Genomic DNA, 22,476 nt, shown 5'->3' with positions numbered 1-22,476 from the left:
GCTCTAGCACAGTAGTAATCCCCAAGACATGAGTTTACTTCACCTCAAAAGTTTTTTTAATTGCTAATCACATATAATTATAAGACACTATAGGATATGCAAAGAAGAGTTAGATACATATACTGCCTTCATGAATCTTACAATCTAAGAAATAAATCAAAATAATCTAAACTTACTATAATATTCTATAATTAATGAAAATGTAGTTGAGTGGTATAAACTAACCTCTGTTATAGCTCAAAGAAGGGGATCAGAGCAGATTTCATAAATAAATTGACAACTGAGGCAGATTTTAAGAGGGTGACCAACTAGCATTTACTAAATACCTAAGAAGTATCAGGCACTGTACTAAACTCTGAAGATGCAAAAGATAGTCCCTGTTCTTCAGGGGCTCAAAATCTATAGGTGTGTGCAATATTAACATATTATAACTATGATTATAAGGAATACAATTATTGTAGCAGTTCACCCCAGATTAGAAATGGACTAAGGAGATCCTGGCTTTGATTTGATGAATGTTTAGTTAAGTGTTCATTAACAAATCACTTAATCTCACTAAAGGAAGTTCAATAAGTTATTAGTTAGAGGGCTCAGCAAGTCCTTCTAAGACTTGTAGTAAAGTGTGAAAACATCAAGCATATTTTTAACATGAGAGATATGTACTCTAGGGCAGTGAGGTGGGGCAGTAGATAGAGCCCTGGTCTTAAAATTAGGAATATTCATTTCATGAGTTCAAATCTGGCCTCAGGCACTTATTAGCTGCGTGATCCTGGCAAGTTACTTAACCCTGTTTGCCTCAGTTCCTCATGTGTTTAAAAAAAATGAGCTGGAAAAGGAAAAGGCAAAAATCAACCCAGTATTTTTGCCAAGAAAACCCCAAAATGTGGGCATGTAAATTCAAACACAATTGAAAAACAACATATGCACTGTAGAGATCACTTCTTTCCTTTTTCCATATCATCTCATTGTTATTTCTGTTAGTTTCATCTTTTGAAAATAGGTTTAAGTCATGATGAGAGAACTGTGAGAAATATGAAAAAAAATCAAGAAACTCAGTAAAGAGATAGAATGTAATCATTACTTTTATCAGCAGGGAAACAAATACCCATATCTTGAATTTTCTTTAATAACATCCATAATTACTATGGTTATAATATTTAATATCCACATATCTTCTACTCCATTATCTCCCCTCCATTGCTGCTGTTGGTCTGATTATTAGAAAAGTCAGCTCTGCCATTTGAGAAATAAGCAGTGCAGAGGTAAGAATTACAATGGCAAAAGGGTCTTGAAATTGCAATTAGTCTGAGGAAGCCAAAGGAGCCAACAATTGCAGCTGCAACCCAAATCACCATCTCTCCATGTAACCTAGTATGAGATGATGAACCATAGTAATGTGCATTAATAGTCATGCCCTCATCTGGGTTCGATTCTAACACTGAGCATCTAACAAGTTTAAGTGTATTTTTTACTTTAGTAAATTGAAGTATGAAAGAAGAGAGGCCTGTGAAATCTCTAGAAATCATTTCTGTGTAAAGTCAAAAGTGACAGTACATTTAGTCAAGTTTAAAATAACAAAAGCAAGAAAGATAATTGAAGACTGGAGATATAAAAGAAAAACTAAGAAAGAAAAAAAAACTCAACTATACTCAAGTTGAACTGTAATAACAAATATCTTCTAATAATGTGCAAATTAATCTCATCTTCAGAATGTTTAATTAGCAAAACCACTCTGCTAGGTGCTAGACACTAGCTATGTTCAATGCACCTGCAGACCACTAATTAGATCTTCCTCCTGAAAGGTTGACACAGGGGAGAAATTGGATTCCATATTAACTCCAAGTTAATTTTGCTAATTTCTGCAGAAAAAAATGTGTGGATGTGAATGTCTTTTTTTAAGTAAAAATATAAAATTGTAGTGGAAGGAGTAGCCAGAATGATCAGCATCATCTTTTAATTTACTCAAAAACTTTGCTCTTTAAGATTCCTATTTTTTTGGGGAAAAAAACCTATGACTGATACATCTGGATTTCAGAAAGTTACTAAATAAAAATATCAGCTTGCTAGGTTACTAAAGAGCTGCCTTGCATTGCTGTAAGCGAGCAGTACCTCTGAATCCCAAAGGGATGCTAGTTTTCCTCCTGGTAGTAGACTTCCTGGTAATTTTGATGAATCTGTCCCATTAAAATCAATACCCTGTTTAGCAAAGATTACCTCTTCCTGTCACTGTGTCCATTGAATGCACTTGACTGGTTCCAATCACTGGCAGTTTGTGAAAAAAAAAAAAAAAGATAATGAGCTGAATGATCAGGGCAAATCCAATGTTATTTTCAGTAGTTGAGATTAACCAGCAAGTCAATTTTCTTGTCAGAATCTGAAGGCACAATTTTTTTTTGTCTGGTGGTTTAAAAATATGTCTTGGCATTTCTCAGAAGAGTGTACAGTAGTGAAGGATAGAAAATGATGGGGCTCACCACATGAATTCAGAACCTGATGAGATAAATCATTTAGCTCCTGCAGAAGTTATTCTGAAACCTTATTTTTTAGGAATTGTGTGTAGTTAGGAAGAAAGGTAATTTTCCAATTACAATATACAACCTTTTTAGCGAAATTCTAAAAGTATTATTAAACCTCTGATATATCTTTTGTCCAAGGATAGATAAATACAGAAGGACTAGTCCAAGTGCACAGAGAAGTAGGAGTCAAGGGAGAATATATTATGGGCAAAAGATAATTCCAGAATAAGTTCACTGGGAGAATTTAGGAAGGGGGAAGCTAACTGCATTAGAGAATGCCTCACAAAGAAGGTGACACCTAAGCTAAGCTCTGATGGACATAAGGGTTCTGAAACATGAAGAAGATCTCACTCCTGATATCCACAATATATTGATTGTTAAATCAAATAGGGAAGAGGAGATAGCATGCCAATTTCAGTAAACAACTGATAGTCCAACTGGCTGAAATGTAGGATACTTGAAAGAAAATAATGTGATAAGTCTTGAAAGGTAAATTTAAGCCAGATCATGGAGGTAGTACCCTAAAAGTCAGATTAGTGAGAATATAAACTAAAGTTTTTTTTCTTTTCTTATTCTCAGATTCATTATTTTTCATTTTTTTCAAAGTATAATTTCATTTTGTTATTTTTAATGAATTGCATAATCTCAGTAATCACTATATTGGATCACATGAGCAATATATGAATTGTTTCTATTTTAGTCTTAGCAAGTGGCCCTGGCTTCTTCTGCTTAAAACCTGCCATTTATCCCATTATTTTTAGCCCTCTTAAATTCAAACATCTTTAATTGAGTGACTCTTCTCTATTTTTAATGCATACTTAGTAATACAATCTAAAAATAGCATAGTTTATCAAAAGCTGTAAATAAATTACAATTTAATTAGCAATTTTTATATTTCTGAAGATTTCAAATCTCATGTAACTATTTAGAGTGGGTGCAATCTTATTTGAATGCTTGCTTGGGAAATTATTCTAAAGTCATGGAAATATTCGTAGTCCTCTCAGGGAGCTAAATTCAGGGAAAAAAAAAAGCATTTTCATTCTCTGGTACATATTAAAGCTCAAGCATCAAGGCTAATCAGAGGAGAGCAGCCTCTTTTAATTAAAGGCAGTTAGTCAATAAACATTTGTAAAACATTTATTATGTTCCAGGCATTATCTACATTGTTTATTTTTTAATGAGCTTTTATAGTCATAGTGTAAATTTTGTGGTATTGCAATGACCCATATTAATCCCAGAAAAGATGTGAAAAAATGCATTTCCCCTCTCTTGCAAGAAAATGGGAGAGTAGAAATGTGGAAATTAACATAGATTCTCAGTTTGTCATTTGGTTGGATTGATCTTTCTACAGTTTTTTTGTTTGTAAGAGAAGTTGGGGGGATGGTATCTTGGGAAATGTTTAAGGGGAGAAAAACACAATATAGCCTTTTTTTAATTCATTGTAATCACTCATTTCATGTTAACAAATGATTACTTAGTATAGGTCCTTAAGAGATTTGCTTCAATGAAATATTTTTAATTACATAGAGACAGATAAAGCATTTATTAAGCAGTTAAGTATTTTTTATATTTCTTAAATATTCAAAAGTTCTTAGAGTCAGTGGAAATAAACTATTTAAATATTATTTCATTTTTTTTTACTTCTATTGACAATTTATTTAGCAAACCCTTTACTGACTTAGAATAAGAGGATACCTTTCAGCCTAGTATTGGTTCTCACCATTCCAAATTCCAAATTAGAACAGTTAAAATTAATGAGATTCAACTCTTCCTTGTTTACATAGTAAAATGCATTTCTAGAAGATTTGGCGATAAGGCTTTAAGCAATCATTTATTATTATTCTTTTATGTGCAAGTGCTGTGCAAGGTCCTGGAGATAGAAAGATGAAGGCAAACAAGCTCTTGCTTTCAGGAAAACTAAATGGTAGCCAAGAAGCTACTGGTGCTGGGAAGTTAGAGGGCTTTTGCTTCCACAAATACAAGGTCAAGGCCTTAGCTTCTGATCTCTTATAACGTTATATAATGGCACAAAACAAACAAAGTTACTCTCCTATACGATATTAATAATCCATTGTAATAACAGAAATCTGTTGCCTCATAATATAACTTATCTGAGCATAACACTTTTAGTCCCAGTCAAACCTATTCCCTATATTTTCTTTGTTATCAACTTTTTCCTTAATGGCAAATGGTGGGAGTATTTAATAACGTCGTGATTTCGCTATTCAATTTCCAAAAGATAACCATTAGTATATTACATTTTAAAAGGAATGTTTGCTAACTTCCTTTTTGTGTATAATAGCAACCAACCAATAAATAACAACAATAATATTAGCTAACTTTTAGAGAGTGCTTTAAGATTTGCAAAGTGCTTTAAAAATATATCATTTTATCATCATACCATCCCTGGAAGATAGGTACTATTATTATGCTCGTTTTCCAGATGGAAAAACTGAGGGTAGAATTAAATGACTTGCCCAGGCTTAGACTGAATTTAGGACTTTATGACTTCATGTTCAATACCCAATCAACTGTGCAACCTAGACTTTCCTTTGGATCAAATTTTTAAACATTAAAACTTCTGCAATAGTATTCTTTTAAAAAAAAAGAGATAAAAGTGTCCTATCTCATTCATTTTTCCTGATCTCAACAGCTGTTTTTGTTTCCCCCTCCAAAAAAGTCCATGTATTTATCATATATATATGTATATATATATATGTGCGCGCGTGTGTGTGCGTGTGTGTGTGTGTAGACTAAAAGTTTTATGCTCAAGGATATATATATGTATATATATAGAAAGAGAGAGGGAGAGAGAGAGGGAGAGAGAGAGAGAGAGAGAGAGAGAGAGAGAGATTCTAAACTCTTTACCTTCTGTCTTAGAATCAATTCTGTGATGTAAAACCCAGTGAAATTGCGTGTCAGCTATAGGAGAGGGGTAGGAGGAGGGGAGAGAAAGAACATGAATCTTGTAACTATGGAAAAATATTCCAAATTGATTAATTAAATAGAAATTTCAAAAATAAATGAATAATTTTTTTTAAAATGAATTAATGTGTAAGGACTAGGCAATGGGGCTTAAGAGACTTGTCCAGGGTCACACAGCTAGGAAGTGTTTGAGGCCAGATATGAACCCAGGACCCCCTATCTCTAGGGCTTCTGTGATAGAGATATGAAGAATGTCCCAGGTGTTGGTGTTTGAGCTGACAGGGGAGGGGCTTTTGAACTCGGTCTCTCTCTCTGGCTCTGGGAAGTTGGAGCTGAGGAGGGGTCTCTGTATCTGGGACTGCAAGTCACTTCTTTCCCTTGAGGTTTGACTTGGCTTTTGGACTCTGGTGGGGCTGACTTGGTTACTTGAAGTTCTCTGACTTTGGACAGTTGAAATTAACAAGAAGGAGAAACCTAGCTGAAGAAGAAAGAAGATCTTTAAAAGCCATTGTCCTCCATCTCCCTGTCTCAGAGTCACAGTTTGTGACTGGAATACTCCTTCAAACCTTTCTAAATTATCTCATTTAGATTAGGGATTTCCTTACCCCTCTTACCTCAGTTTCCCATCCTGTTATCCCAATAAACCCCTTACCTGAAAAAAGAAATTTAGAGCATTTTATAATTCACTCAGGGGGGAGGGAAAATTGGGAGGAGAAGGGTGGCAGGAGGAAGAGGGTTGGAGGAGGGAGTGAGGGAGGAAGGAGGTTAGGAAATAGATCAACCATCGTTTGGGATCAATAGGCAAACTCCAGAGTAAACCCCTGGGCAGTCCCTTATAAGCAGTGTCCCCTGTGTACCAGCATCTCCCTGTATGTGGTGGCATCCCTGTTCCCCAGCATTTCTGTTCTACCTCCATTACCATTAAGCAGCCTCAGGTCCCTGTAGCAGCTTCTCTAGTCACAGCCAGTCAGAGAAAAACAGTCATTGTGAAGTAACAGCTTCCCCTCAATTTCTCTTCAGTTCAAGAAACAGGTTCCACTCAGTTTATCCTCTCTAATTCAAGAAGTAATAGTTTCCAGTCAGTCTGCTTCTTTATTACACTTGCTCTCAATCCATTGAGACATCTCTCTGCATCTTCCACCTCCCACCCTGGTCCTGTATATATTTTGCATATAATTGCATGTACAAACATTATATTCCTTGATAGAATATATACTACTTGAGGATAGAGACTTTTTCATAGTACCTGGCACCTAGAAAATGTTTGACAAAACAAACTGTTACAAGAAAATATTGAAAGGGGATCTTTCTTCCTCCTCACCCTCTGCCTCAATTTCAGAACAGCCACAACCTCTAGGCAAACAGGAGTGTGTTATCTCTGATATTTGATGGTGAGCAATTTGATAGCAATGGTTCTCTTGCTTTTCCGATGTGTGTGCCTGGTAGAAATAGGCAGAGGTGACAGAGTGGATAGAGTTCTAGTTCTAGATTCAGGGAGACCTGAATTCAAATCTGGTATCAAACACTTCCTGGGTGACCCCAGGCAAATCATTTAAATTCTACTTGCCTCAGTTTCCTCATCTATAAAATGTGATTTTAATAGCACCTACATTACAGGGTTTTGAGAGTCCCCTGAGGAATTCTATGTAAATTACTGAGCACAATGCTGTGCTTCATTCATTTATATATGTAAAAATAGTACCAGAATATCTACTATATCAGTGTCTACTCTACCTTAATAGGTCCTTGTTTTTCTCTCTCTGGAGCTGTGTCCTTAAACCTGAATCATCTTTACAAAAGGGAGCATTAGCAGCTTTCTCAGTGTTACCTCTTCCTTCTGTGGGTTCTTATGAAATGACAATATGTTAAGTAGAGAGATATTATCCTCTCTCCTAATATATTTTGTTGGTTTTTGAGAAGAGACATGATTAATTAGTCCCATCTTACCTGTAAGGTAAGAATTCCAGGTCTGGATCCCTGCAAGGTTAATTCAGCCTTTTTATTTTTGAAGAGGAGTTGTGTCTGAAAGGCTTAAATTTTGGTGGAAATCTTGTTTAAAAATTTGAAATACAAAAGCCTCAACTCAGTCTACATGGCTTTTAGCTGTATGAAAACCAAAATCCTCAACTCAATCTTCATGGCATTTAGCAACTAAAACAGTATCCACTGTGTGGAGGATAACTGGTTTCTAGAGCAAAAGACTATGGGTTTATTATGAGCAGCTGCGCCTGAAGCTAGAAAATTAATCTTCCTGAGTTCAGATCCAGCCTCAGACACTTACTAGTGGTGTGACTGTGGGCAAGTCACAAAATCCTTTTTGCCTCAGTTTCCTCATCTGTAAAATGAGCTGAAGAAGAAATGGCAAACGACTCCATTATCTTTGCCAAGAAAACCCCTAATGGGGAATCTGACAGTGAACAAAAGGACTGAACCACAATGATGTGGATTAGTAAACAGAAAGCTAGAGTTTTAGTGTAAACAATAGTGACTTCTTAGCAGCACAATCTTGAATAAAACTTTGAACTTCCTTATTTATAAGACTGAGCTGCCTATAATTCCCAAAGTAAGAATGTCATCTGCTCCAGCACATATCACACAAAGAAGCGACACTACAAAATACCAGAGAAGTGTTACTTCAATGTTCACTGCCTCCTGAGAATGCCCATTCCACTTTTAGAGAGGCCAAATTGAAAGGAGCATGTGCCTTGCATTAAGCCTCATTTTTTTTCCCTTTGTAACCTCCACTGAAACTCCTCATTCTTCTCATTTACTCCTCATCCTCCTTTACAATGGTGTTATGTAGATCAAAAAGATAACTCAGAACATAATCATTCTATAAACATCAATTCTACTATGATTTTATGTAGGAGCAAATGAGGTCTTTTCCTGTCTCCCCTGGCAATATGTCTTCATGACCACAGAGATACTATTGTGCTATATACCTGGTTTCTTCATTATCCTAACTCAAAGGCAACTGGATACTTACCAATATGTAAAATATTCAAAAAGGTCCTTGCCATAGGAAATAAATGTAGTGTAGACATGTAGAGAAAAGTGCTCTAATCTACAATAATCATTATTGTTATTATTTCTATTGACTTTCCTAGTAGGATGCCAATTGCTTCTCACATTACAAATCCAAGTTTCCTGCTACTTAACACAAACATCATCCAAACCAGTCTGGCTTTATTGTCGCAGAGCCACCTTCTTTTCCCCACCTGCAATTTCCATGAATTGTCAACTCAGGAGTTAATTTTGACATATGTCATCCATAATCGTTATCAGCTAGAGTGTGTTGTCTCCATCAGTAATTAATGATATGATAAAGAAGAGAAAGCAAGAAGTCTAGGCAAGAAATCAAGTTTAGTTCATGAGAGTAGGTCTATGGTATGTCTGCAAAAATCTCTATTGAAATAGCAGCTGGGATTGGGATGCCCTGGAGCTCTGTTTGTCAGATCAGTCCAGAAGATTTCTACCTGCTAATTTTTTCATCTCAAACAAGAGTTTTCTTTTATTTGAGCCCTGATTGTTGTTTCTGCAATGGAGCACTCTTGATCAATAGGTTCCTTAAAGTCTCTTTTCTTTCCATTTCACCTTTGCTTGACATTTCACCTGTGATATATGTTGCCATATTTGGATATTTAATGTATGCTTTATTTTATTTTAAAAACTTGTGGCCCAAGTCCTGTGGTGTAAGGACTCAGACACTGCAGCATCTTTTATCACTTATCTACTTTATATAATGCAATGGAACTTGTAATTAATGCAGCACATTATTTTTCCCACTTATGTATTCAGTGCTATATGCAAGGGAACATAATGAATTTAATTTAAAACACATGTGTATTATCTTTGCAAATGCCCAATCTTGCATGTCCCCAGGAAGAAAAGAAATTAGGTCAAGCATCATGAAAAGACCAGAAGTTAAGTATATACTAGTGACCTTTGCAGTAAAAAATAGAAATATACAACTCATTCGATTTACTTTAACTCTAAACGTACTGCATCATGTCAGCTGGAATTGTGCAATGATTATGGTCACAGTAATAGTGAAAATTTGTAAGTTCAAATGACATTCCTCAGAGTCCTTTAAGGTACTCAGATACACAGAAATAATGTCCTCTACAAAGTCTTCCCCATTTCCTCCATAGAGTGAATCTGAGCTAGGGAAGACCTAGAGTGAGAGTTTGTGGGAAAAGAAGCCTCTTGACTCACCCTGATTCTAAAGGTCGGTAAGTCTGAACAGGGCTCAGTGCCAGCAGGGCTTTAGAATTGCTTTGGAGCATATTTTATAACTAAATCATATCCCCAGGCCTAGAGTGCCTTTAGAATGACCTAGATCCTTCCCAGACCAGAAGGACCATGATCGCTATGTTAACTCATGTAAATGACCCCCAATAGTCCTGCTAGTCCTATCTTAAGTTATACATATAGCCTCACAAAATAAAATTTAAACATTTTCATTGTACAATATGTGTAAAATATTGTATGATTGGGGGCTATTAATGTTAACCTCTGGCCCCATTACGTATGACTATCTACTTCATTCCTCACTGTTTATGCCTTATTTATAATTCTCAAATGCCCTTATTATATAGAAATAACAGCTGCTGCCATTGATACAGAGCTTTAAAGACTGCAAAACATTTTACACACAGACATCAATCCTGTCAGAGGCATTAGAAATCTGTATTATGGATGAGGGACCTGAGATTCAGTGACATTAGCTAACTTCCCAAGATCCATATTTAGTAACTGCCACAGGTAGGATTCCCAGTCCTACTGTCTTTACATTCCCCAACAGACATCTTGGTAGGATGAAGGATCCAACTCTCCTTGGGTCTTCTCTCCCTCCTCCTGGGTGGGCTACTTCCTAGAGAGGGAGACAGAAAATGAAAAGCGAACATGACAGTGCTGGATGAAAGGAGAGGAGCTGTCAACAAGGTTAAGGAGATAGAAACTGAGACTGGATGGGACCTACCTCTTGGTCTTTAGAATCTTGAACTGAAGGGGCAGCTAGGTGGCTCAGTGGACAGAGAGTCAAGCAAAGAGATGGGAGGTCTTGGATTAAAATCCAGCTTTAGACACTTCCTACCTCTGTGACTTTGGACAAGTCCCTTAAAGCCCATTGCCTAGCCCTTGCCACTTATTGTCTTCAACGCTCAGCATTGATTTTTAGCTAGAATGTAAGAGATTTAAAAAAATAATTGTACTCAAGGTCTTAAGGTTTGAGACTGGGTATAGAGAGGAGACATGATGGTGAAAAAACAAAAACAAAATTCTTGGCTCTCAGGACCTTTGTCATGTTTTTTTCCAAGGTAGGAGAAAGGGAAATTGAGTCAAAAAGAGTGTGGTTTGTGATTCTTTAATTCCTATCCCTACTAGATGGTATGACAAAGATCTTCTGGGAAAGTGTTTTGTATTTTCAACACTCCTTTCCTGATCATAGAAGGAATGGATATAAGGGACTAATCAAAACTGTAACTCTGCTAGACCTACTGGGTTCAGGGAGTTCCATGGACTCTCCAGGGGAGGAAGAATCTGGGTCTAGGTCTGGTAGGTTTGAGTGAACATTTCCATGGTAGATATTTTACTGTCCATTGTTTACAGTTTTTATTGTGCCTGTGCCAAGATTAAAACACTATCTATACTTAATTATGCTCTGTCTGTTCCTGTGGGAAGAGATTACATAATGCCAATGTGGCATGACTACAGGCATGGTAAAATAGGATAGATGACAGATGGATTTAGGGTTTCCAGGAGACTAGAAGTTAAAGGCTGATTCTGATTGGGTCAATCCATACCATGCACAACTGCTAGGCTGATCAGATGGCCAATGAAGAAACATTTTAAATGATTACATATTATTTTTTCACTGAAAGTTGTGGAGAAGTTGGCTCTCCTCTTGTACTTCAGAAACTCATTGTACATATTTGTTTTTGTTTTCAATCTCTCTATTAAATGTCAACCTTCTGGAGAGTAAAAACTTCATCTCATCTAAACTTTGTTTCTTCTCCAAAGTCTAATATAGTCTCCTTAATTCCCTAGGTGTTTAATAAATATTTACTGCTTCTTATGTTGATTCTTCCTAAAGAAGAAAACAAAAATCAATTTTGAAATATTCAACTCAACTCAGGAAATATTTTTAAGTTTCTGTTATGTACAAGTCTCTACACTAGGCAGTGGGGATCCAAAAAAAAAGTTCTTTCATAAGCTCTCGGGGAGCTTAAATTCTACCGGACATGAGGAAATTCGTTTTAGAATTCCCTGCCATTTTTTGGCATTCAAACATACTATTTTATCATTAATATACCTATTTAAATAGGAAATGGTCAAAATTAAATATTATTACATATTTGCACAGTTAAATGTGTCAATTATGTTAACCTTGAAAATGCTTCAAGATTGGGAAATGTTAAGGGAGCACTTCAAACTTGTATAATTTTACTACTTGAAAAAAAATTCAAAACATTTAAATTAGTTTACTTTTGAGATACTAGGATTAGAAGGTCATAAATGCCAAGCTAGAAAAGATCTTAGAGGCTCTCTACTTCAATACCCCATTTCAGGGGAAACTAAAGCCCAGGAGAGTTGACTTCACAAGATCACAAGAATTACAAGGATCAGAAGTAGCATGTCCTCTTACACCAGAGTCAGTCTTCTTTCTACAGTACTGAAGATTTAGCTGACTTTATCTAAAATGTCTTTCTTTGAAAAAAATATGAATGATTTCAACTTTCTATGACTTTCCTCCAATAAAATGTAAGGTCCCTTAGCACATAGACTGCTTAATTTTTGTCTTTGTATCACCAGTACCGTATTAATTAAATGCTTGATAAATGCTATTAATTATTATCTTTTAAAGTATATGGGTATCCATTTGTAACAATAGCACATATGCATCTATGTATAATATAGGTACAATTTATTATCTGTGCATATATTGTTGTTCAGATATATCCAATTCTTCATGACCCATGGACCATAGCTGTCTAAGGAGTTTTATTGGCAAGAATATTGGAGAGGTTTGCCAGTTATTTCTCCAGTGGGTCCAATGTCAGGCAATCAAAGGTTAAGTAACTTGCCCAAGGTCAAATAGTTTAAAAATGTCTGAAGGGGGCAGCTGTGTAGCTCAGTGGATTGAGAGCCAGGCCTAGAGACAGGAGGTCCCAGGTTCAAATCTGACCTCAGACCTAGCTGTGTGACCCTGGGCAAGTCACGTAACCCCTATTGCCTAGCCCATACCACTCTTCTGCCTTGGAACCAATACACAGTATTGATTTTAAGGCAGAAGGTAAGGATTTTTTTTTAAGTGTCTGGGGGTGAATTTGAACTCAGGTCTTCCTAAATGGAAGCCTAGCACTATACTCTGAGTCACAGCTACCTCCCTGTGTGCATATACTTATATATGTGTGTATGTGTGTGTATTGTATATAAAAAGTTTTGCATTTACATAAATGAAATATAGATATATATTTAACATGAAAGCAACACCATGCCTACAAATTATTTCAATTGAGGCAAAAATAGTTATAGGGTGGTAGCAGTGGCACTAAATATATTTGAACCACGAGCACAAGTCATACCCCAGGAAAGAAGTTTGAGGAAAAGATGAATCCAAAGTAGAGCAGTGCCACAATGACTAATCCTCAGGTTGTATCTACTCTGAACCATTTGATCATCTGGGGTAGAAGTGTGGTGTCCTCTACAATGTCAGCATCCTGGCTCAAATCTTATTCAACTTGTGCCAATTATCATTAATTACTAATTTAATCACTAATAAGTGATTAAAAATAAAGCAGCCTCCTCAATTACTTAAGACAGTAGTTTATTCTTTTTATTATTTTATTTTCAACTAACAAAAATGTATTTTCCCCTCCCATTAGAAACAAAAAAGAAAACAAAACTTGGAGCCAACATATAGACTCAAATAGGAAATTACCACATTGGCCATGTCCAAACATAAATTTTATTCTGCACCTATAGCTCATTACTTTTCCAGAGTACAGGAAGCATGATTCATCAGACCTCTGGCATCACTGTTGATCACTGTTTTAATCAGAGTTTTTAAGTCATTTTAAATTTGTTACTTTACTATTGTTATTAATTAAATTATTTTCTGATTCTACTTATTCTGCTATAAATTCATACAAATCTTCCCAGGTTGCATTTTTTCAGAAATAATAACATGATATATTTTATGGAATAATATGTTTTCATGAAATTTATGTATCAAAATAGTTATATCAATGGGTATAAAGGGCATAAACAGTTTAGTGAATTTGGGAAGATAGTTCCAAATTGCTTTCCAGACTAATTAGACCAACTTAGATAGCCTACCAACAGTTCTTTAAGGTGCCTATTGTCTCATAGCCTTTCCAGGATTTGTTATTTTTCATTTTTTATTAATTTTGTCAGTCTGATGGGTATGAAATAGAACCTCAGTGTTACTTTCATCTCCAAAAATCAATTAGAAATTGTTTTTCATACATTTGTTTATAGCTTGTATTTCTTCCTTTAAAAAATACCTGTTTATATCCTTTGATCATTTATTAGTTGTGAAATGTTTCTTACTCTTATAAATGTTGATCTTTTCCTTAAATATATGGCAAATAAGACCTTTATTGGAGAAACTAGCCAGAATTTTCCTTAGTCCCTATTTCCTTACTAATTTTAGTTTTTATTGATTTTGTTCATGCAAAATCTTTTTTAATTTGATGCAAATAAAACCATTCATTTTATCTTTTGTGATCATCTCTCTCATTTGATGATGAATTATTCCCTATCAACAGACCCCCAAAATAATTTATGCCTTACCCTTTTCATTTTAATCATATCTTTGTCATGTATGATGGTTGTTCCTATTTAAATAGGGCTCTATGGTATCCCTAATCATATTTCATTTTGGTAAGCACCAGGTAGGTTTCTATGATAGATTCTTTTCATCTTAATTCTGATTTTATAGAAACTTATTTCTTAATTTATTTAAATTCAGTTTAATGATCTATGCTCTGGATGGGGGCAAAAATTCACCTCTTTCCTGGAGAACTTGTATTATTGTTTTTCATAACATTTAATAACAGTGAGGTTGAGTATTTTGTAATTAGGGCAAGAAGGTGGGTGTGATATAAAGGCTGCCTCTTGTTTTGGTATTCACTCCTTTCATCGCCTTGCTACCTTATGCTACTGTTCTACAAAGGGCTCCATACTAACAAAGCTCACAGTGTTATTAGTACTAAGGGCTGTCACTTCACAGCAGCAAAGGATGCCAGCATCTAATTAACTCTGTACATCAGAGAACTGAAACTGAATTCCTCTTTACAGAGATACAAATCTCTTAAAAATAGGTGGTCAGGGAGTTCAACAGGACTTATTATTTTGACTGCAACTGCAGGCATTATGTGACAGGCAGCAAGTAGGCTGATTTATGTTCAAAGGATTTTCAGAGTTGTATGGAACCTCAGAGACAATCTAGTACAGTCCCCTATTTTATTGATAGGGAACTAGAAACCTGGAATGATTAAAGGATTTGTCCAAGGTCCTTTAAAATTTTTATACTTGAAACAGACCTTAGAGATCACTAAATTCAGTGCCTTCATTACATAGATGAGAAAACTGAGGCCCAGAAAACTGGTAATTTGCCCAAGGTCAAATGACTATTTAAAGGAAGAGACAAAAATAGAATATTATTCCTTGCCCAGGACTTTCCACTTTTTACTCTGTTCATCAGCTAACAGTGAGCACTAATTTATCCAATTGTGTTGATACTTCTGTTTTCAGATATATATGCTTTATTTTTTTTAACTGCTAGCTGGTATTCTTTTATAGTCATCTAGAAGATTCTTACTAGTTCAAAGGGTTGTCAAAATAATTGTAATAGTAAACAAAGAAGCATCAGTGCAAGTGCCCCTCTACAAATACTGTTTACAGACACTAGCAACTTCTGAAGAATATTGAAGTCACCAAGCAAAAGAGCAAACTTTTAGCAATAAGAACAGAAGTGACATGAATCAAAAATACAGTGTTAATCTCTTGGTGATCTTTGATGGAGATAGATCCTTTTCTAGTCACTTACAAACTGGTCTCTTCCTACCTTTCCAGTTGGCTGGACAGCTAAGTGGAAGATTGGTCCTAAAGTCAGAAAGACCTGAATTCAAACCTAGCCTAAAGTACTTGCTAGCTCTGGGCAAGCACTTATACTTTCTCTGCCTCAGTTTCCTCATCTAAAAATGAGGAAAATAATAGCATCTAACTTTAGAGTTGTGGCGAGAATTAAGTGAGATAATATTTGTAAAGTCTTTACACAGTACCTAGCACAAAAGAGGTACTTTGTCTATGCTCATTCTTTTCTTCTTACTCTATATCCTGTGCAATCCAGCTACATTGTCCTTCTTGACATAGGCCAGTCTTTTTTCTTACTCCATGCCTTCTCCTCGTGTTTAAAATGTTCATCTTGTTGGTACCCCCACGTTCCTACCAAATTCAGCTCAAATGCTATCGTCTACAAAAGGATCTCCAGTTTTCACTAATCTCTTCCTTCTAGGATTACCTTCCAATTTTGCCTTCCTTTGAAGTCCAGCAATTAGCACAGTTCTTGGAACATACTAGGTTCTTAATGAATGCTTGTTAGAGATGATGGTGATGATAATTAAATGTGAGTTGCACATAAGAGGTTCCAAACTTGTGGATTGATTAAATGTATTGATTGATTAGACATAATGTCTTTCTTTTTATTCCTTTAGATACTAGCAAATGTTATCATTTTCATCTGTGGAAACCTGGTAGGAGCCTACCACAAGCATCTCATGGAATTGGCTCTACAGCAGACATATCAGGACACTTGTAATTGCATCAAGTCCAGAATCAAGTTGGAATTTGAAAAGCGTCAGCAGGTAACATTCATCCTTATTCTCACACCTCTATTAGTAATCTCATTGGCATTGAATCAGTGTGGTCATTCTAAGTATAAAGGATGAGCAGTCCAGTGAGTTAGCGCCATACTCATTGGTATATGTGTCCTATACACAGCACTGCTGGAATTACAAAGTGGCAGAGGGGCCACCCGTCAAAGGAGTTTTCAATCATGTACAATCCATCAACAAGAATGTATTAAAAATATAACACCTACTAGCAATACTAATTCAAGTAAGAAGAAAGACAGTCCCTGCCCTCTGGAATTTTTTCATTCTAATGGAGAAAGATTAAAAAAAGCTGAAAAGGAAGGAAACCAAGGTACTCAGCTTGAGTGGGTGGTGAAGAAAGTCCTGAGTAAAGATTGGAAGTTATGGAAAGAGCTATAGAATCAGAGGAAGAGGAAGCAGGAAAAGAGGACACTTCTAGTCTCTGAATTCCAGGACTGAAGTAAGGCTCTGACTGAATGATAAAGGAAGTCTGGAGCATAGTCTAGAAAGGAAATGTCAGTTCCTTATTCACCACACGCTTAACACAAATCAACCAACGAATATTTATTGGTTGCCTAAAAGTGTATCCAGCTCTGCCCATCTAGAAAGTGGGATACAAAGAAAATATGACTGAGTTCTTCTTCCAAGTAAGCTCCCTGGCCCTTAATTTCATCATATGTGTCAGACCTGACTGACATAGTTCCAACCTGAGACTAATGAGATGAGAAATTGAGTAATATACCAAAGCTTTATTGTGGGATAAGAAGTGTGGTGGTGGAGGCTAGGGGTCTCCACCTGGGTGGAAAAGGGGCAATCTTTTATAGGGTGGTGGTCTGGGATGAGATAATCAGGATTGTCTCTATTGGGCAAAGTTGGGGTACTTGGGAGAAGCTCATTGGATGGCCCTAAGGGGACTGAGAACCTTGGTCTCTATGGGTGGAAAGTTTTCATGCCTGATGGTCAGTGCTTCAAGAGGTCATTTGTCTGGTGTATAAATGAAATTGTTGTGCCTTTGAATTACATCTCCCAGCATCCCTTTCCTCTTTCATTCCCACCTTGTGGGCTTTCATATTGGGGAGTTAGATAACTCTACCTCTTTTCTCTCTCTTCCTGGCGTGGGAGGTCTGGAAAGCCTCACTTTACCAAAGGTTTTTTTTTTTCTTTCTACTACTTCAAGTGATTATTAATAAATCTTATAAAATATAATACGTGGAGTATTGGATATTAAGTTGAAATCCTACACTAGACCTGACAGAGAAGTCTTGGTGTACTGCCAGGTTTTACTATTGTGGCAGTTTCTGTTTCAGGATTGGGAAGGTACTAGGGGAAGGGGGAAAGGGGGGAAAAAAAGGTCTGGTCCCATGATCTCTCATTATATAAAATGAAGCATTTAGTTTGCCTAGCTTCTGTACACCCTCCTAATTCTGGATAGGTGATCTTGTACCTTCTATCCACAGTCAATACCTTGCTCAATGCCTGCCCTTCTCTTGGTCTGGCCTCTAATGCCATTCTTCCTAAGATTCTGCTTCCTAAGGAGAAGCCCTGATTACTTCTCACTCCAGGTTCTGATTATTTGTTAGCATGAAGTTGATAGAGGGAAAAGTCACCTAGATAGTGGTCATAAAGAAGGAATTAATGAATAGAAGATGACCTAGGAATGATGGATCCATTATTTTAAAGTGCTCTAAAGTTTACCAAGTACATTATATCACTTACTCAATTTGATCTTGACAATAACCATGGGAGGAAGATGCTATAGCTATTATTATTAAGTTATATTACTTCCCTGAGAATTACCTAACTTACTTAGAAAGGGTTGTAAATGGTAAATGGAATGGAATTCTGTCCTGACTATGTCAGCTGCTTTTTTTTCATTTCCATTATACTGTGCTGCCTTAGGTAAGTAGTCCTGTCTAAATGGTGGCAGAAAAGAGAATAGCAGTAAAATAGTAGTAGTCTTATATTCTGTTAATAGTCTGCTCTGACAGTATGCATAATTGAGTGTTGAGAAACTGTCAGATGATAAATTTCTCCTTTACAACATAATGGACTCCAGAGCATGGACCATGTGTTCTGTTAGCTTTGTAATTCCCATACCACTGACTGCACTATGCATTCACATAGCTGTATATTTAGGGGAGAAATAAATAAATTTGTAGCTAAGATAATTATTCCTTAATAGCAAGTACATGGAGGGGGAGATTTGGAAGGCAAGAAGGCATGAAGCTTGCTGGAGTGAGTGGCTAAAAACAGGTGGACTCTGGCAAAACTAGTGGTGAGCACTACCCAGAATATTGAGGTAAAAGAAGGACATTGATTGGCAGAGCAGAGGGGCAAGCAAATTCTGACCTGACCATGGCCTAGGATTCCTATATTATCTTCTCTCTTTCTCTACTCTTCTTCAACAAAGAATAATCTGAGTGGTATAGGTGGTATAGTGGTATAGTGGTATGGTGGTATAGGTATAGGTGCAACAAATAGGTTAAAATTGTAGAATCAGAGACCCTCATAAGAGGATTCCTTTTAGATCATGTAATCCAACTTGTACCTGAATGTGAATCCTTGGTGATAACAATAACAACAATAATAATAATGGTAAACTACAAGTCATTGCCCAGTCCTGTTTTTATTTTTTTTTTAATTGTTTCATATTAGTTGTTTCATTCATGCATGTATTGGCTTCTGTGTTGGGAAAATGTATAAGTTTCTCTATACCTTACCTCCATGGCATCTAATATTTGTTACTGTGTTCTCAAGTAACAGTCAGTAAATATTTGTTAAATCAATAAAATAAATGCCAAAATGTTTATTGAATCAATAGAATTGAATGGGAACTGTGATTTTGTCATCTGAGAAAGATGTCTGAAAGCAACTGGTTAGTCCTAAGAAAGAGATTCTCCCAACAATGGGTAGACTTTGGATATTTCCAGTGACTTGTGAGATACAAGAAGAAAAGGTCTATGAAGAGAATCCCAATAGAGAATTTGATAGAAGATGGGACAGATTAAGAATGGAATTAAAGAAATAAATTTATTTTTCTAGTTAGCTAGAATTATAGTGATACTAATGACTATGAAGAAATTGGGAAATGGTTAAGGTGTCTAATTTATAAATAAGCTTTATATCTGGTACATGTAATTTTAGGTCATGGTGGGACATCTGAATGAAAAATCTGCTGCTTATTTGATTTTCTCAAGATGTATTTTATTGATCTTTGAAAAGGCAGTCTATAATAGAAATTAGCCCCATGGTTCTATTCAAGGCAACAGCATACTACTATGAACATTCACATTAATTTGGGTGCTTTTAGTTTTTATTTCATTCAATCCAAGGTACTTTAAAATAAATTGTGGCATTGGGAGTCATCAAACTCAATCTGAGTATTGGAATTGCTATTTTGTTTATCTGGCTTTTTTCCCTCTATTGGACTGATCTCCTGATATTAATTTCTTTTTTGGAAACATGAATTGCATCTGCTCTTTTATACAGTAATACCATACAATTCTATAGTTTGGATCTTGAAAAAAGTAATTTTGTGAAATGTGAAAATAATCTTAGACAAGAACATTTAATGGCTGAAATGTAATATAATGGCCTAGATCAGGATATAAATACGCTTCAGAATATTATCAATAATAACATGTGACAATTTGCATTTTTAAAAAATCACCTGGAAGAGTGATGGTGAACATTTTAATGATGGAGTGCCAGACCCTGCCCCCACTACACTCCGCAGGCTGTGCCATGCCCCTACTCCCCACCAAGAGCCAGGTTTGCCCTGCCACCCCCACTTATCCCACACAGTGGAGTAAGAAAGAGCTCCCATTAGGCTGCTAAACAGAGGGGCAGGTGGCATGAGGAATGTCCTCAGTGTGTGTAGCGAGGGGGGGAGGGTGTGGAATGGTCAAATGTGGAATGGTCCAAGTGCTCTTCTTCCCTCCAGCTCTGCCAATTGCAAGCTGCCCACCTTACCCCCTGTGTACTCCCATTAGGCTCCTGGGCAGAAGAGCAGGGATGTGAAAAAAATGTCTTCAGGCACAATGAAGAAGGGGAGGGGAGCAGCTTTGCCCCAGTCTCTCTACCTTTCTAGTAATTAACTCTGGGGTCGGGGTGGGGGCAGCCACATGCCCACAGAAAGAGCTCTGTGTGCCATCTTTGGCATCCATCCCATAGGTTCACCATCACTGACCCAGACCATAAAAACTGTGTCAGGTATTAAGTCATTGATATAGCTATAGAGAGAGAATAGACAGACAACTGAATGGTACATAGGTATCCCTGAGCTATTAAGACAACTAGAAACAGGTTTTATGTGTCTTAGACATAATCTCTATGAAAAGTTTACAAAGAGACCTGAACAAGGCTCACTCAGAATAAAATGGGAGGATGTGCGTGGGCCATGACAAAGTGCTTAACCAGTGTTCATTGATGATGATGAAAGTAACTTTAGTGATCAGAGATCTCATGAGTCCATTGAATAGTAATAATACTAATAATAATGGAATATATAGAGTGCTTTTATTTTGTAAAGTATGATACAAATGATATGTCATATGAATCTCATGACAGCTCTCTGAGGCATGTGCTTTTATTTTCATAATCCTCATTTTACAAATGAAGAAACAGGCTGAGAAACATTGAGGGACTTGGCCAGGTTCATCCACCTAATCAGTGTCTGAGTCAAGATTTGAACTCAACGCTTTCTGATTCTAAGTCCTGTGGTCTATCCACTGTAACACCTATTTTTGCCCAGTGAAGTATGGAAGGAAGTATATTCCTGTAAAAAAATTCTCCATTAATCAAAATTTTCCTCATTAAAAAGCATATACTTTTTGTGGTACATGTTCATTTATTGATTTCCAGATAATACTCAGGTCAGTAACCAAAAATTTTTAATCATATTCCAGGGAACTTTGGGTAAATAACAAAATATCTTTCAAATCGCAGCATTCCTACTCCAATGCACATAAGAAGAAAAGGGATTTGGTACCATAGGTGTCATAAAATTTTATATTTTACTTTGGCCAGGTCCCAACATCTGTGGACCTCAGAGTACATCTAGCAGTAAAATATGGCAAGGTTAACCCTATTTTTAATGTCTCTTCCACGTCTAAATTCTTGCGATTCCATTGGCATTAGAGCCTGTCCCAGTATATATGGAGAGTTAGAGTTCCTAGTCAAAGAAAACAAAGTGGAGAATGATAATAGCCTCAAAGATTGAAAGCTTCTATCTTAAACCATCTTCATCCAAATACATACACCAAGAGAATAAAAAAGTACATAAATAATACTCTGTGCTTTGGGAGCTATGTAGGGATAATTTTAGAGATAGAATAATAAAATCTAGAGTTAGAATGATCTTCAGATGTGATGCAGCCCAATCTCCTTATTTGACATAAAAAGAAATTGAGTCCCAGTATGGTTAATTGAGTTGTACAAGATCACAGAAGCAGCATCTGAATGCAGGCTTTCTGATTCTCTTTATAAGTGTTTCTATGCTGATGAAAGAAGGTAATAAATGATGTAGAGCCTTCTGGAGGTACAGCCCCTGGCTCTGATTTATGTAACCCAGTGGTCTAAACAATGCCATGATGTCTCATATTTCCTTCCCCCAACTAAGATTTTCTGAAATCTTCCAGAGAATCTTTAAGATCCAAGTAGAAAGGAGGATGAGAGGGAAAGAAAAATATGAGACCCAGTTGAAGTAAAATAAATGCTGTAAGGACACCAGTGACTATTACAGAAGGCATGAAGGAGAAAGTGATCCTTCCTGCTTGTTTTAAGAGAGAAGAAAAAACTGAGCAGTTAAAAAAGTTCTTGAGAAAATATATCTTAAAGGTGTTGCATCAAACATAGCAAGATGAGACTGTAGTATTTAATTAGGTCACTGTCAATTATGAATTTGGGCTTTGTGTCATTTTCTACAGTGTTTTTCTTCAGTGATCCGTAGAGAGCTACAACCATCTTTTAATGTTCTCTGACTGTAAGATAAAAGACCCCTTGTCAGGCCTGAAGAGGCCTGGAGGTTTTGACGACTGGAATCTGTCAGAACCTTTTGTAAGTTGATAGACATTGATGCAGAGCAACACAAGAGACTTCTTTCTCTTCTGGTTAAGCCTGTTCTATGTAGAAGG

At 36.3% G+C, this 22,476-nt stretch overlaps 1 protein-coding gene across 1 annotated transcript in view; it reads left to right on the top strand.

Annotated features, from left to right (window-relative positions):
• Positions 1-22,476, top strand: part of ADCY2 (adenylate cyclase 2) — a 580,155-nt gene that overhangs the window by 293,030 nt on the left and 264,649 nt on the right. The window contains 1 exon segment of the mRNA XM_001363655.5: positions 16,184-16,333. Coding sequence (XP_001363692.2) covers positions 16,184-16,333 — 150 coding nt within the window.

The sequence above is a fragment of the Monodelphis domestica genome, chromosome 3, assembly GCF_027887165.1.
Source record: "Monodelphis domestica isolate mMonDom1 chromosome 3, mMonDom1.pri, whole genome shotgun sequence".
NCBI classification, from domain to species: Eukaryota; Metazoa; Chordata; class Mammalia; order Didelphimorphia; family Didelphidae; genus Monodelphis; species Monodelphis domestica.
The sequence above is the reverse complement of the archived record's forward strand: the minus strand, read 5'-3'. Positions and strand labels throughout refer to the sequence as shown.